Raw genomic sequence first — 15,310 nt, 5'->3', positions numbered from 1 at the left:
GTTAATTGTTAAGCATTTTTGTGTGAGAGTTAAGATTGGTATCGAGCTATATCTTACATTCCAAAGATTTTATATAAAATCTCCTAGCTTGAATCTATTGGAAAGGACTTCCTGGTGGATTGCTTGGTTGAACTTCTCCCTGTTCCTGCTGCAGGAATCCTCAGAGGATGTGTCAGGAGGTTTGCCATTCCTGGTTGACCTGGCCCTGGGCCTCTCTGTGCTGGCCTGTTCCATGCTGAGGATCTTGTACAACGGGCCAGAAATTACCAAAGATGAAGAAACCTGTCAAGAGCTCTTAAGATCTAAACTCTTACAAAGGTAGATAAAAGTCCATTTTGGTCTGAGTAGGTTTTTTCCTGAAGGGAAGTAACTTGTGCTCAAATCTTGTGCTTTAAGGTGATGTTTGGATAATTTTTCTTGTAGTTTGTTCTGCAGTTCGTGTTGCCTATAATTGAGGGAATATTCAAAAATAGCAGGTCGTGTTTCTTATTAATAATGATAATTAATAACAATGATTATTAATATAATCAATGATTATTAATATAATCAATGATTAATATTTAATCTTTGTAATGTGTCATTGACTGAAGTGTCTTTCTCAATGAGGTGGGGAAATAAAAATCCTTTTAATTTTTTATTTCTTTCTGCAGGTGCCAGTGGCAGGTGGAAGCCAACGGGGTCATATCTCCAGCCCTTACTCCAAGCCCTTCTCCACTGCCTCTCACCATCGAGGAGGACAGGGAATTCACATATCCCTCTGATGTGCTCGTGCCTCCTGTTGGACACTACTTTGACCTGCCCAGGATTAGGCTGCCCCCAGGAATCATGATCAAGCTCAGGGAAATTTCTGGACGTGCTCGGCCTCAATTTAGACCCAGTATAAAGTAAGGAGTCCTTGTTTCCCTCTGGGTTTTTAACCTTGTTTGTGACTGCAGCATCTGATGATTTATGAATATGAATTATCCAAGTTGGTCTCTTACTCCTGATTAATAAGTTTGGCTTTCCCTGGAACCCTAGGGAAGTGATCCAGCCAGAAGTCATGGAGGAGATGGTGGTTTCATGTGTGATTAAACATCTCAATTTGGTTGATGCTCTCCAGTCCCTGATAAATTTCCAATATCAGGAGGAACATGCTGAAGAATATGATTTACTTTGTAAAATTATGGGAGAGACCTTTAAGAAGCTGAATGCCATGGAGAGACAACTGCAGGTAAAAAGAAAAATTATTCAAAACAGCAGAAGGCTTTTTTTAAGAGTAAAGCTGTATTTTAGCACCATAGAAATACAAAATATACTCAGAGTTTTTATTTAAAATCCCTGTTACACCTGAAGTGCAACAAGTGTGATTTTTGTCTCTATCAGAGTGTGGCTGAGCTGGAGCAGAAGTGGCAGAATGAGGTGGATGATGCCATGCACGGGAAGCTGGAGAACAATGTTCCCTTTTTTTACGATTATCACTTCAATGAGGTGAGCCCTGGGGCTGCTGTGGGTGCTTGTGCCTCACTCTGCTTCCTCAAAACCTGTTCACCCATCTCCTTCCCTTTGTTCAGAGCAAGATGAAGGAGCTGGAGCTTCTGTGTTCAATGAAGGAAGTTTCTTTTGATGGGAGTGATCTTGAGAACGTGGTCCTGGCACTAAGGTCAGTATTAGTGAACATTCAGGCCTCAAAGGAGGGGCAACTTCAGGAGATTCCAGGGAGTTCCTAAAGTACCTGATGAAATTATTAGAAACTTCTGTGCTAAATATATTAAAACCTTATTAAACTGCTTGTGTTTGCTAAGGAATCACTTGTTTATTTCTTCCATTTTTTCTGCTTTCTCCTCTGTTGGCATAGAACAGACTGATGCCACACGTCCTCTTTAGGTGACCTTTCCCCCAGTAACAATTCCTTTCTGAAAGCATTCAAACATCAACTTGCCTTCTTTTACTTCCTTTTCACAATCCCAGGGAGAAGTTTTTCCAAGAGGTGAATTCACTGATCCAGAAGACCTCTCATCCCTTAGCAAAGACCAAAACCTTGGTGAAGAGCTTGATGAACAGAGCAGAGCTGTTGTTGCATGTGACCATTGCAGCACAGTCTGGGATCACAAGGAGCATCTCAGGGACCCCTGCAGAGACTCCAGGTACATCTCTCATTACCAGCATTTTCTAAAGATACCTTTCATTTCTTATTTTTCCCTCTTTTGCTTTAAATTGAACTATTTTTTTTCCTAAATTAAATTAGTTCTTTTACAAGAAATAAAGTCGAGTCTTTGTTTTCTGATTGTCATGATGATGGTAAATAAAAATCTGAATAATAATAGGTGGAATTTAAATTTCAGTCTCCTGATTTATTGAGGAAAAATACTTAACCAAATCAAAAGAAACCTGATTTGAAACAATACCTGAAAACGGGAAAATCCTCAGAGCTGACTTGGTATTTTGTTTGCAGTGTGATTTAATTATGTCTGAGCTATAACTTCCACACTCTCGCTTACATTTCATATGGAAATGAGTGACTTGCAGTTCTCCTTCTAAAAAACTCCCTTGAGTAATTCTTACACATACTGGTTATTATTTTTTTAAAGCTACATTTGGAAGTTTGTGAATTGAATCCTTCAATTCCAAATCTTTAACTCCCAACAGGGTTGAAAACAGGAGAATTCTCCGATCTGAGTTGCACGTTCTTGCTCAGATTGGGTTTTCCCCATCCTTTGTTTCAGCTTCCACTGGGATACCTACCAGTGATTTTAAAGCCAGTTTGTAAATCACTTCCTGCACCAGGAATAACCTTTTTTAATATTATTTTACAATATTTCAGCCTGTAAATCAGCCTCTGAGACCAAGGTGATCTCACACGCCGTGCGCCAGCCCGTGTTCCTGCGCAGCATGTCCGCCCCGTCCGACCTGGAGATGATTGGCAACGAGGACATCGAGTTTGCCCGGGCCAGCCAGAGGTACAGCAGGGTTCATTCCTTCCCTTCACACCTCTGTGCTGTTCCAGTGATCAACTTGATCAGAATTATTACTGCCAGCACAGCAGGATTTGTGGTGGTTGGATCAGCTTCCTGCTGCCGGGTGTGACATTGCTGTTCCCTCGCAGGCGCCGACACGTCACCAGCCACAGGAGCAGCTCCTTCACCCTGCTCCAGTCCCTGGCCATCGAGGACAGCAGGGACAAACCCACCTACAGTGTCCTGCTGGGGCAGCTCTTCGCTTTCATCGGGACAAACCCCGACCAAGCCGTACGTCGTTACTTTATTTCAGATCCCAACTTGCTCAGAAACAAGAGGTGCCTCGTTTGTGTCTAACAAAAAAAATCTCATCCCAAACCTCACAGGTGTCCAGCAGCAGCTTCCTGCTGGCTGCCCAGACCCGCTGGAGACGTGGCAACACCAGGAAGCAGGCCCTGGTGCACATGAGGGAGCTGCTGACGGCCGCAGTGCGTGTCGGGGGCGTGACCCACCTGGTGGGCCCGGTGACAATGGTGCTCCAGGGAGGGCCAAGGTGGGTGCATTTCTTCAGGATTCAGTGAAAGGGAATAAGTTGCTTTGGACAAAGGAAAGTCAGGAGTGAGTAGCTGTGAGGGCACAAGTTGGTAGAGCTAAGGTTGCAACAAACACTTTGACTCTTGTGGGGTGAAGAGGCAGAAACTTGTAAGAAATGCTTTTATTTATCAGTAGAGGAACTTTCATACTGTTCTGACATGTACCCAGCTATGCAGAGAGGGTATCTTTCTCTCTTGATTTAATTCTAAATAAATACTAATTAGTGGTAGATTTAGCTGATACTGTCATCTAAATGTAGTAACCATTTTGTATTTTGTTTGCAGTGGGATTTAATCATGTCAGAGCTATAACTACCACACTAACTCTGGTTTACATGTTTCATATGAAAACACGAGTGACTTGCAGTATTCCTTCAAGTCTTCCACGAGTAGTTCTTAACATGCACTGATTATTATTTTCATAATTTGGAGCTTTGTGAACTGAAGCCTTCCATTCCCAACCTCTAACCCCCAACAGGATTGAGGAGCTGACGTGTGGTGGGATGGTGGAGCAGGTCCAGGAGGCTTTTGGAGAGACCATGACGTCGGTGGTGTCCCTGTGTGCCCGCTACCCCATCGCCTGTGCCAACAGCATTGGCCTCCTGTGCACCATTCCCTACACAAGGTGGGGAAGGCAAGGGGGGCATCCACACCTGGCCTTAGTAGGCTTTGTCTTAAACAGAAGCATTAAATAGTATAAATACATCCCCTTTCCTCATCATGAGGAGTGTCTGACAACATCCGGGTAAATTCCCTCACAATTCCATCTGGGAAGGGCAAGGGGGAGGCAGAACCATCTTCCTGCCAAGTTAACTAATTAATTACTGAGCTAACAGCACGTTCTGCATTCCCATTGTGATGGGGAGGTTAATCCCAGCCTGAATTTCTCCTGCAGGAGCGAGGAGAAGTGTCTGGTGCGGAGTGGCCTGGTCCAGCTCATGGACCGGCTCTGCAGCCTCAGCAGCCAGACAGAGTCCAGCTCAAATGAAAAACAGACCAAGAAACAGAAGGTGGCCACCATGGCTTGGGCTGCATTCCAGGTGCTGGCCAACCGCTGTGTGGAGTGGGAAAAGGAAGAAGGTAGGAAATATCTCCTGCTGGGTGTGTTAGAACTGTCTGAGGAGTGGTGTAAATGTATTTAAAATAGGGCAGTCACTCACCATGACTTGGGACTCTGAATTCTTAAGAAATGAATACAAAACTCAGTGGATTTTCTTCTTGTTTTTTTAATTCTGGCTTTTTTCCTCCGCATGGAAATAATTTCAAGCTTTGCCACTTGATTCTGTCTAAACATAATCAGAGAACCTGGAGGTTCAGAGTGATCATTTGGGATTTCTCCTGTGGTAGAATTCACCCATAACACACTTAGACTTAGAGACACGTGGCTGTTGGATGTACCAGGGGCTGGTTTTGTGCTGTGTACATTGATTTCTGTTGATTACAGCTGTGAATTCTTCCATCCCTTCCAAAGGGGGTTCCACAGATGCCGTTCACTCTGGGCTGGCCAGGCAGGTCTCCAGCCTCCTCACCAACCACCTGGCCAGAGCCACCGAGTGCTGTGGCAACCAGGCTGCAGGGAATGATGCACTGCAGGATGTCCTCAGCCTTCTGAATGACCTCTCAAGGTACCAGGCCTTTGCTCTGGAGTATTTTCTTCTTGTGTATCAAAGCCCATGTGGGATATTTTGTGGATTTTTTTAAACCATTCTAAAACTGACTCTCAATCTTAGTGTTTAATCTGTGCTGTCAAGTTAAGGAAGAATTGCCACAGATGTTTTGTCAGACACTGAAATTGCTTTTAATACATCTTGTAAATAATAAATAATTTTGGTTTTAATTTCAAGATTGCTTTCCCTTTCAGGAGTCACATAGGTAAAGCCATCCTGAGCCAGCCAGCCTGCGTGTCCAAGCTTCTGTCCCTTCTCTTGGACCAGCGTCCTTCTCCAAAGCTGGTCCTAATAATCCTGCAGTTGTGTCGTGCTGCGCTGCCTCTCATGAGTGTTGAGGACTGTGGAAACGTGGAATTGCCTCCCTGGAGCTACTCAGTGCCCTCCCTGAACAGCGAGCAGGATGATCCCAGTGACCCAGCCTCCAAGATTGCCTCCCTGCTGCTGGCAAAGCTGGCGGATTATGTCGTGCCAGGTACCAGCAGCTGTTTGCTGTTGTGCCCAAGGGACTCAAGTTTCTTGGAATCTTGGAATGAAAAGGGCCTTAAAGCCCATCCAGCCCCATCCCCTTCCACACCATCAGCTATCCCAGGCTGCTCCAAGCCCTGTCCAGCCTGACCTTGGGCACTCCCAAGGAGCCAGGGGCAGCCACAGCTTCTCTGGGCACCCTGTGCCAGGAGCTTTTGTATTGACAGAAAGCTCAAGTATTGGGAGGTTTCTGATATGTCACTGTGAGCAGGATATTCCTGTGACTTTGTCTGCCTCCTAATTTCCCTGGCCTCAGACCAAAGTGGGGGTCCCACAGACACATCCCACGTGTGTTAGCATTGTTTCCAAGGGTAAGAAAATTCATGGATGTGTTTCTTTATTTTCTTTTTTTCCTTTCTACTTCAAGGCTGCCAGACTGTCCTTTCTCCAACTGCCTCTGAGCCAGATACTACCTTGGCAAAAGCCAGCCCTAAAAATTCCATAAAAGGTGATAAAGATCCTGGAGAAGAAAGCGAGGCAGTGGATGGTAAACTCTCTATTTTTATCCATAAAAGAGAAGATCAATCCTCCCATGAAGTCCTTCAGCCTTTACTAAGGTAATCTCAGCTCACTGGATTGGAATTAGAGCCTATTTCTCAAATTCCTTTTATCTTCTCTTTTTTTTTTCCAAGCACTGCAGCTGCAGAAAAATGCAGATATAGGAGTAAATGGGAAAGCAAAGTGTACTGGCAAAGCAATAAGATAATGCAAAGGGACATGGGAACATCCTCATCTGTCTGAAAAAAATCTCATGAGAAATTAGCTACTTAGACTCAGTGTTTCTGATGGAATTATCATTTTTCTTGTTTATGGTGTGACAAATAGAACTGTCTGGTTTATGGTGCCTAACAAATAGAACTGTCAAGGCAAAATGGCTTTAAAAGCACTGCTTTAATAATGCATAAGCTGGACAATAATTTGCTATTAAACATTCTTTAGTATTCTCAGCACCCACCTGGATGTTGGGATCACTGAATGCCAGTGCTGACCCCTCCTGCTTTTTGTGTTGTTTGTTTCATCTTCCCCCACTCCCTGGCTTGATTTTGAACCCATACTCTAAAAAATTACACTAAAAGGTACAAGTGAAAGGTGAACTCAGAGCCCTGGGAATTTATGATCAATAAAAGCCATTTCATGAGGCTCCTTCCTGAGGGGGGAAGGGTTAAATTGCTTTGCAAATACCTGCATTCAATAGGATTAAATTCCCTCTGTAAATGGCGTATGCCCTTAGCTAATATTTCTCTTGCTGTTGAGCATTCAGCTGCAAGGGTGGCTTCAAATCATTTCAAACCTCCCATAATATATGAATTTGGACTGTGTAGCTCAGCTGTGTTTTCCAGCAGTCAGAACAAAGCTCCTGTGGTTTTTTTCCCCTCCAACAGTAGCTCAGAAGGTCGCCCATTCCGACTGGGAACTGGAGCCAACATGGAGAAGGTGGTGAAGATGGATCGGGACATGACAAAAGTAAGAGGAGAAATAACGAGAGAATTGCTCAGCTTCCTGAAAACTGGTGTCCAGTCAGAATTCTTGGGTTTTACTGATGTTAAGAACCTTTTGATCATGTTTTATTCACCATTTACCTCTGTAAATACAGATCAAATACAGATCAGGGGTAAATGATGTCAAAGAATTTCAGCCGATGCTTCCTGCAACTGTTGTAGGTCAGGTTTAAGCCCCTTTAATATTCTCTTGCCTCAAGTGTTTAATGCACATTGATAATGCAGATTTTAAGCCACACACTTGAATTCAAATTTCATGTCTATTTTCAGACATGTTCTTGAGTGTTTGCACTGGAAATACTCATTGGTGTCCTTTTGATCAGAGAAAATGAACTGTTAATTTGAGAAGGGAATGTTAAAGGCAGTGAATTGATCCCTGATCCCTCTGTAGGTGATAAAAAGCAAGAGACAGAACCCATCTATGACTAACACACACCCAGGAAGGGGCTTTGCTGTGTTCTCAGCACTTTTACATGAGCAGAGTGACCAAACACATCTGACATTTGCCTTCGGTGGCAATTTCCTTTGCAGTGTGGCTGCTGTGAAGTCATTACAGAGGAAGCTGCTGCAGCTCTTAGAAAGGCAACCAAGTGGGCACAATCTGGGCTGATAGTGAGTGTGGGGCCACCCATAGAGACTGTCAATCCAGAGAGCAGCAGTGGCTTGTCCACTGGGGACAAAAAGAAGACTGCACAAACCTCCATTTGCAGGGAGAGGAATTCGGAGCTCGCCAGGTAAATCCCTTAGTCTGCACTCTGCTTTTCTCTCTACCAATATTTGTAGTGCTCCCAAAGATAATCTCTGTTGATGAACTTCCTCCTTCTTTTGCTGTTTATATCTTGTTGACAAATGAAGCTTCTTTTTGTTCTGTGGTTTTGAGCTGAGTGGTCACATTGCCTTTGTCTCCCGGGCAGGACGGATCCGGTGAGGCCGTTCATCAGCGGGCACGTGGCTAACAGCATGGCAGCAGAGGTGATTGCCCTGCTGCACAGCCTGCTCATGGCCCCAGAGTCCAATGCAGCCCAGATCTGGACAACAACTGCTGAAAAAGTGAGCAAAGACAGCCATGAGTGGTGCATTCCTCACCAGGGGTTGAGTAGTTGGAGAATCTAATGATGAGCAAGGCCTGAGCTGCTCCATTCTGATTTACACAAAACCAGTTCACACCAGGGTGTGGAACTGCACAGACCCAGCCCTTTCTCAGCTGTCTTGGGGTGGAACAAACACCCAGAATTTACCCATCATTAGATAATGTGCTGTCATTCTTTTCAGGCATTAACAATGCTGTTTGTTGGGGAGTTCCCTTGCCTGTGGCAGGTTTTTCTATCTTGGCTGTGGCCTCTGAGGGTACAAAGTGTTGGCTGGAACAAAACAAGTTGGTTTTATGTTCCTCTGAATCCTGCAGCACCTAATCTATTCCTTAGGTGAAATCCTCAGCAAAGACTTTTGCCAAGATTATATTTTATCCTAAAAGTTACCAGGGAATGGTCATGGCTTTGATGGTGCTCACACTTCAGAGAACTTGGAATATTCTGAGTTATATAATTGTCTTCAAGAACAAAAATAATTCTTGTGAGACTGTGTGGGCTGGAGGCTTGGGGCATTGGTTTTTTGTTGGAATTGTGCTTTGAAGTCGTTCCCTGGTATTTTTGCTTCTGTCTTCAGGTTCTGTCTCGGGCTCTGATGTACATTCCACAGCTTGGGAAATATGCAGAGAGCATTTTGGAGAATGGGAGTAGCAGTGGAAGGAAACTGGCTAAACTTCAAAGGATTGCTCGGCAGGCAGTGGCTGCCCTGTGTGCTCTGGGTGGCTTTAAGGAGACAATTAAAATAGGTTCTGAAGTTCAGGTAATTCAGCACTGTTCATATTTGATATCTTAGATGAGAATTGCTGCTCTCCTGAGGTTTTGCCTTCACTGGGATCCTTGGGAGCAGGATGTGCTTGTGGAGCAGCAGCTTGTGGAGCTTGTTTCCTACAACACACCCCTGTGCTTGTGTGTGCAGTTGATGTGTGATGTCAGACCCTGACTCCTGCTTGTAACACCTTCAGTCTCATGCAGCTCTTCTTTGGTTGTAGGTTTTAGGCAAAGGAATAGCAGGAAGCATTGGAGTTGTGGCATCTATTAATGAGCAAGAAGGTATAGCCACGGTCAAATTCCCACCCACCACTATAGACACTAGAAAGACCTCCCAGGCATCAGACACTTTAACTATTCCATTATCTAGGCTCTGTGTTCCAAGATCTGAGGTATGGCAGTTTTAAACATCCAATATTCAGTATAATCTCGATTCTTGCTTTATTTCTGTCACAGCATACTGACTATTAATCTACAGCACATTAAAAAAAAAAAGTGTTTCATCTTTGCTTTGAAATGATTTGTAATGTTTGCCTTGTTTTTTTAAGCTTATATTAATACTATGTTTAAGTTCTCATTCAAGTAACATAAGTATTCATCTTTTGTGCTTAATGATATTCCATTGCATACTGGGTTGGGGGTTTTTTTGGTTAATTTCTGGCTTTGTTTGGGGTTTGTTTTGTTGTTTTGTTTTTTTCCTTTTATTGGTGTTTGGTGCTGATATTGTATTAGTAAAATATAAGAATTAACTCCAGGTAATAAAACACCCTCATTTCTTAGAAACTAACTACTTGAATTTAACTTTTTACCGTGCCCCCCCACCATCAGGCATTGCCTCTTCATAAACTGTCCATTACTGAGAAGGTAGTACAGGCAGTCCAGTCCATGTTGCTCCCTCAGGAGGGAAGTCTCTCTATTCACACCTCACTTCCTGCAACAGGAGATGGCTCAACCCCAGTAATGGCAGTGGTCCGGCTCCTTGCTGAAATAAGAACCAGGTGAGTCCTGCCTTTGTGCACAAACATCCCAGGAATTGCATGAGTTCTTGTGCCCTTCCTCTGGGGGTGTGCAGCAAGGGACTGCAGAAATGCCTCTTTGCTCCCTTTCAGTGTCTGGCTCTTGTTCTTGAGTGTCCCTGTAACACTGAGCAAATGCTTCAATAAATCCATTTATGAGGCAGGGAAAAGCTGCCTCTGGGGAGGGTCCAGCTAAAATCAGGGTTAAGGCCACCCTTAAATTCACTACTGTAATGCCAGCTTTGAATTCAGCATCCACTTCGTAGCACTTCAAATGTATAATTTTTCTGTTCAGAGCATGCCTGGTGATGGCTCAGCTGTTGGAAGACAGCTCATTCTGTGAAGAATTCATTCAACAGTGCCCAGCTGCTGTAGAAGTTCTGAATTTGGTGGCCCAGGAGTGCAGCCCTGGTATGTAGCCAACACCTTCTTGGCATATTCAGGTCAGAGACAGATCAGCTTTTAAAATCATTTCAGTGTTTTCTCCTCCAGCTACTCAGAGTTTAGGAACTGGCACAGGACAGAGTGTCTTGTCACAGCTGCAGAGCTGCTGATGGAAGAGCAGCTAATAATCAGCCTAAATCATTAAACATTAGGCATTCATTTAGGCCAGAACAGGATTATTCTGCGTATCAAAGAAGCAAGTCCTGTTTTTCTTCTGCACTCTCCACTTTGCTTTCTTCCTGCATATCCTACTCTGTATTCCATGACATTATCATTTGTATGTTTTCTTTTTATGACCTTTCTGCTGGTTTTTGCAATGCTTTATTATATTCCTGATCCTTGAGCTCTCCTTGTTTAAGGATAAGCACTGGGCCCAGCAGAAGTCTTAATTCAGGGGCAGGTTTTTAGGAACATGCCAGAGAAAAGGCGGCTGAAGTGAAGGGTAGGAGCCAAGGGATTTAGGTGTAAAAGTGTAAGGACTGATTTTTGTGACGTTAGACATAAATTTTTTTGCTTTCCTGCCTTTGCTGGGCCATAAACTTGCTCACTAAAATGAACTTTATATCCTAATTAACATAACAATGTCTTTGCAAACCAAATATAAACTCAACACGAGAAAATACTTGCATAAATTACATTTTACCCTTAATTCCATTGTTTAGGTAAGTGAGGCTGATCAAACCTCCTCAAAGTGCAAATATCATATTTATTTCTGTATGAAGATTGCAGTGTTGGACAGGAGGAAGCAGCTGGGAGCTGATGCCTGGTTTGTGTTGTTGTTGCAGGGGAGAGGCTGGTGGTTGTGGAGATGCAGTGTGAGAGGTTACGGATGTTGTACCGGGACTGTGCTCGGCCCCCTCCTCCTCCCCTGCAAGCAGACAGGAGACAGGTGAGCACAGGGACAGTGCTGAGCCCTTCCAAAGTTTCCTTTGGGAACTGCCCAAACTGGGGGCATTCTTCTTGAAATATTTCATGTGGATTTCTGCCTTGGGATGTGATTTGTTGGAGTTGTATTAAATGTGCCCCCATAAACTCCGTGGTTGTATTTTAGTGGGTGACTTGAATTGTGATTGGTAGAATAAACTGCTCTGTTGTGTCTGCAGCCCAAAGAAATCACGTGGAGCCCGTCCAGGGTGTTCCCCCCAGTGAGAGCCTGCATGTTCTCCTCCCATCTCACTGCTGTGACCTTCCTGGCTGATCCCAGTGCAGGTGGGGGACTTCCTCGGGGCACCTTTATCTATGCCACCTCCCCAGTGCCAGTACAGGTGAGACCTCACAGCTCTCCAACAATTTGTCATTGAATATCCAACAGGCCATGAAAAGGAAATTGCCTCTTTGAACTCGGTTTTGTAAATAATTTTTTTAAATGTGTCTATTTTTATTTCTAGGCACCGTCATTCTACTGGGAAATTGAAGTGGTTTCCTATGGAGATACAGATGATGACACTGGGCCAATAGTTTCCTTTGGATTTGCCACAGAGGCTGAAAAACGGGATGGGGCTTGGACAAACCCAGTGGGCACCTGCCTCTTTCACAAGTAGGTTTGGGACACACATCAAAAACCACATTTGTGTGCAGACTGGGGAGGAGGCTGTAGTGGGCAGTACATACTTTTAAATTGAAGTGCTGAAGTGATGGACTGGAATATCCTTGCAAAATCAGGGGAGTTGAGCTGCCTTTTGAGTATCCCAGCTTTGGTGAGTGGTGATCCTGCTCATTGTGTCCCTCTTGTCCCTCAGCAATGGGCGAGCAGTGCATTACAATGGCTCCAGCCTGCTGCAGTGGAAGAGTGTCAGACTGGATGTGACTCTTTCCCCTGGTATGTGAGAGCTAAAACCCTTATCTGCTCCATCAGAAAATCCTCAAAATGTCAGGGAAATGCTAGATGAGAAAACTGATTAAATCCTTTTTATGACTGTGTTTTTCTCCAGGTGATGTGGCAGGAATTGGATGGGAAAGAACAGAAGGAACTCCCCCTCCTCCAGGGCAGCCAGCAAAGGGCAGAGTATATTTTACATACTGTGGGCAGAGACTTGTGCCCTACCTAGAGGATGTGTCTGGTGGAATGTGGCCAGTTGTCCACATCCAGAAAAAGGCAAGTTTGTAACAGAAATGTCACTTAATATACTTTCAGATATACTAAAAACATTATATAAAATATTGAACCTGCTGTGTAGGAAAGCAAAACTGATAGTTTTTACCTTTCTTGGGTAGGTTGAGGTATTCATTAGCTCGCCCAGGTGCATGTGTTGTGTCATTATTTTGGTTTTCCCTGCCCATTAGCACAGCAGTGTGCAGCTGGCCTGGCAGGATGCCTTGTGCCATGCCAGGAGCTCCTCTCCCAGCATTCCTGGCCAGCACTGACCTTGCTTCAGAGCACCCAGCTCAGGCTGCTGCAGCCTGAAGCTGGAAAGCAGGCGAGCTCAAAGTGTGTCTTAAGCTGCTTGAAGCTATCCCAAAGTTGCAGCTGGAGATCCTGGTGGCAGGGAGGTGTTGATCAGCTCCTGACCACAGATGGAGCAGAGTGAGGGCTCAGGGCAGGATCTGAGAGCTTCCCTGGATCCTTTTGCAGAACACCAAGGTGCGGGCAAACTTCGGTTCGCGGCCGTTCGCCTACGCCGAGGGCCAGGCTCACCGCAACGCCGCCGACCTGTGCCTCGACCTGGCCGAGGAGATCAGCGCCAACTTCGAGGCCTTGCCCTTTGCCATGGCCTCTGACAGTGACAATGACGCTGGCACCAGCATCGCCTCCGACCCCGGCACCCACGGGCCCCCCTGCAGGATCGCCGCCGTCGCCACGGCCCAGCAACGTAAAGTGCCGCTCACTCCTTTCAAAGCTCTCCCAGCAGAAATGCCAAGCAAGGAAAAAGGATTTAAGCCCAGCCTGGCTGCAGTCCTTAATCCTTAGATAGTGCCTGTTTAGGTGGGGCAGTGCCACAAGTCAAAGCCATGTTTATCTGATTCTAGACAAGGCAATTAAAATTATCTTCTTTGGTCTTCTATGTGAATATGTAAATTATTTGTAATTAATATGGCTACAATGAGAAATTATCTCATTAGGGCTTGGGATACAATAGGATGTCACGGTGGATTGGATCAGCCAATTGGTTATGCTGTGTCAAAAGGAATTGCATTCCCACCCCCTGATTGGAGGGCATGGAATGCTGTGTATCTCCAATTTCATGGGATGTCTTTGCATGCATTATCATCTCATTATTTCTGTCTGTGTCTTGCAGAGTATGACAGTGACACATCCTGCCACTATAAAATGGAGCTGAGCTATGAGAACTTCATCACCTCAGGCCCTGATCCTCACCCCCCTCCTATTGCAGATGATGAAAGTGATGATGATGATGACGATGACATTCCCAGGGTAAGGAATGTGGCAAACTCTGCCTTCTCTATTTTAGAGCCTAAAACCGGATCTTGTCATTTAGATTTTGAAATTTTGCCACACAAGAGCTTTTCCTGCTTCCCTAACAAAAATATAACTGCTGGTAACTTATCACTTCCTGGTGCTCTAAAACTCTCTTGTGTCTTTGTAGGAGGATCACTATGCCCTCTTGGTCAAAGCCTGGGAAACCAAAGTTTTCCCTACAATTAGAAGAAGATTCCGTAATGAGGCTGAGAGGAAGTCTGGGCTGGATCAAATTAAAGGAGCTTTACAGTTAGGTATGGCTGTATTTATTTCTGTGTGTTTGGGAAAGTCACATTAAGAGCAAGGAAGGAATTCTGAGCCCTCATGAGAAGCTCAGAAAAAGCTTTCTTAGGAAAACTCCCAATTTCCATCTTTCAGTCTGAGAGAGCATTTAAGAAATTGAAAAACTCACCTGCTTAGGATCTTAATAAGAACTTATTTTAGGTGGCTGAGGGAAATAACTTGCACTCCCTCCTGTCTTTCAGGAATGGTTGATATAGCAAGGCAAACTGTGGAATTCCTGTACGAGGAAAACGGAGGCATCCCAAGGGATCTCTACCTTCCCACCATCGAGGATATCAAAGATGAAGCAAACAAATTCACGATTGATAAAGTACGGAAAGGTAAGGGCAGCACAACAGATCCTGAGGGGTAAAGAAAAGCTCAGAGGTTTTTGGGACCTACTGCAGAAGTTGTCACCTGAGGAAAACACCTTCAAAGTGGTGTCCCTTTCTCCAGGTCTCACCGTGGTGACTCGCTCTCCTGACAGCAACAACGTCACCAGCAGCGCTGTGGGAACGGCTCTGCCCAAATTTGCCATTCGGGGCATGCTGAAGACATTTGGCCTTCATGGGGTTGTCCTGGATGTGGACTCGGTGAGTAAACACACACTGGGAGGACTTGGAAGGATCAGCATCACACAGCTGGGAGCAAAAACTGCTCAGGGAGCTGGATTGGGGCTGTCTTGGAAGGAAAGATGTGGTTATAATCATTGTGTTTCTGACAGTGCTGGGTTTGCTGTTGCAGGTGAATGAGCTGGTCCAAGTTGAGACCTATCTGCGGAGTGAGGGAGTCCTGGTGAGGTACTGGTATCCCATTGACATGTTGGAAAGGCCACCTGCAGGATACAGGAGGACTGCAACCAACGGATTGGTCACCCTGGATAACACCAACATCCAAATTCACAGGTGAAAAGAGAGATGCAGTTACTTAAAGGCACTTTATTACCTGAATTTGAATTACCTGAAGAGCATTTCCTGTAGTACAGTTACCTGCTACAGCTCTGTTTCAAGCAGTACAAACTTCTCAGTCTTACTGTCACGGTTGGATTTAATGTTGAGGAATTAATAGAATTAA

The 15,310-nt window shown here is 44.7% G+C and overlaps 1 protein-coding gene across 4 annotated transcripts in view; it reads left to right on the top strand.

Annotated features, from left to right (window-relative positions):
* The window catches only part of HECTD4 (HECT domain E3 ubiquitin protein ligase 4), a 64,362-nt gene that overhangs the window by 31,307 nt on the left and 17,745 nt on the right, over positions 1-15,310 (top strand). For all 4 annotated transcript variants that reach the window (XM_015644084.3, XM_015644083.2, XM_015644085.3 and 1 more), the window contains exons 24-55: positions 155-318; positions 651-884; positions 1,018-1,210; positions 1,363-1,467; positions 1,551-1,639; positions 1,948-2,123; positions 2,801-2,936; positions 3,083-3,224; positions 3,320-3,486; positions 4,005-4,151; positions 4,422-4,606; positions 4,998-5,151; positions 5,388-5,668; positions 6,089-6,278; positions 7,104-7,185; positions 7,752-7,954; positions 8,135-8,270; positions 8,886-9,068; positions 9,298-9,468; positions 9,905-10,074; positions 10,388-10,503; positions 11,322-11,425; positions 11,640-11,801; positions 11,925-12,073; positions 12,276-12,355; positions 12,468-12,631; positions 13,109-13,346; positions 13,773-13,909; positions 14,082-14,208; positions 14,440-14,577; positions 14,693-14,829; positions 14,981-15,141. In XM_015644084.3, the coding sequence (XP_015499570.1) occupies positions 155-318; positions 651-884; positions 1,018-1,210; positions 1,363-1,467; positions 1,551-1,639; positions 1,948-2,123; positions 2,801-2,936; positions 3,083-3,224; positions 3,320-3,486; positions 4,005-4,151; positions 4,422-4,606; positions 4,998-5,151; positions 5,388-5,668; positions 6,089-6,278; positions 7,104-7,185; positions 7,752-7,954; positions 8,135-8,270; positions 8,886-9,068; positions 9,298-9,468; positions 9,905-10,074; positions 10,388-10,503; positions 11,322-11,425; positions 11,640-11,801; positions 11,925-12,073; positions 12,276-12,355; positions 12,468-12,631; positions 13,109-13,346; positions 13,773-13,909; positions 14,082-14,208; positions 14,440-14,577; positions 14,693-14,829; positions 14,981-15,141 (5,021 nt within the window). The remainder of the gene's footprint in view (positions 1-154; positions 319-650; positions 885-1,017; positions 1,211-1,362; positions 1,468-1,550; positions 1,640-1,947; positions 2,124-2,800; positions 2,937-3,082; positions 3,225-3,319; positions 3,487-4,004; positions 4,152-4,421; positions 4,607-4,997; positions 5,152-5,387; positions 5,669-6,088; positions 6,279-7,103; positions 7,186-7,751; positions 7,955-8,134; positions 8,271-8,885; positions 9,069-9,297; positions 9,469-9,904; positions 10,075-10,387; positions 10,504-11,321; positions 11,426-11,639; positions 11,802-11,924; positions 12,074-12,275; positions 12,356-12,467; positions 12,632-13,108; positions 13,347-13,772; positions 13,910-14,081; positions 14,209-14,439; positions 14,578-14,692; positions 14,830-14,980; positions 15,142-15,310) is intronic.

The sequence above is a fragment of the Parus major genome, chromosome 15 (genome assembly GCF_001522545.3).
Source record: "Parus major isolate Abel chromosome 15, Parus_major1.1, whole genome shotgun sequence".
NCBI classification, from domain to species: domain Eukaryota; kingdom Metazoa; phylum Chordata; class Aves; order Passeriformes; family Paridae; genus Parus; species Parus major.
This window is presented reverse-complemented; position numbering and strand designations above follow the sequence as displayed.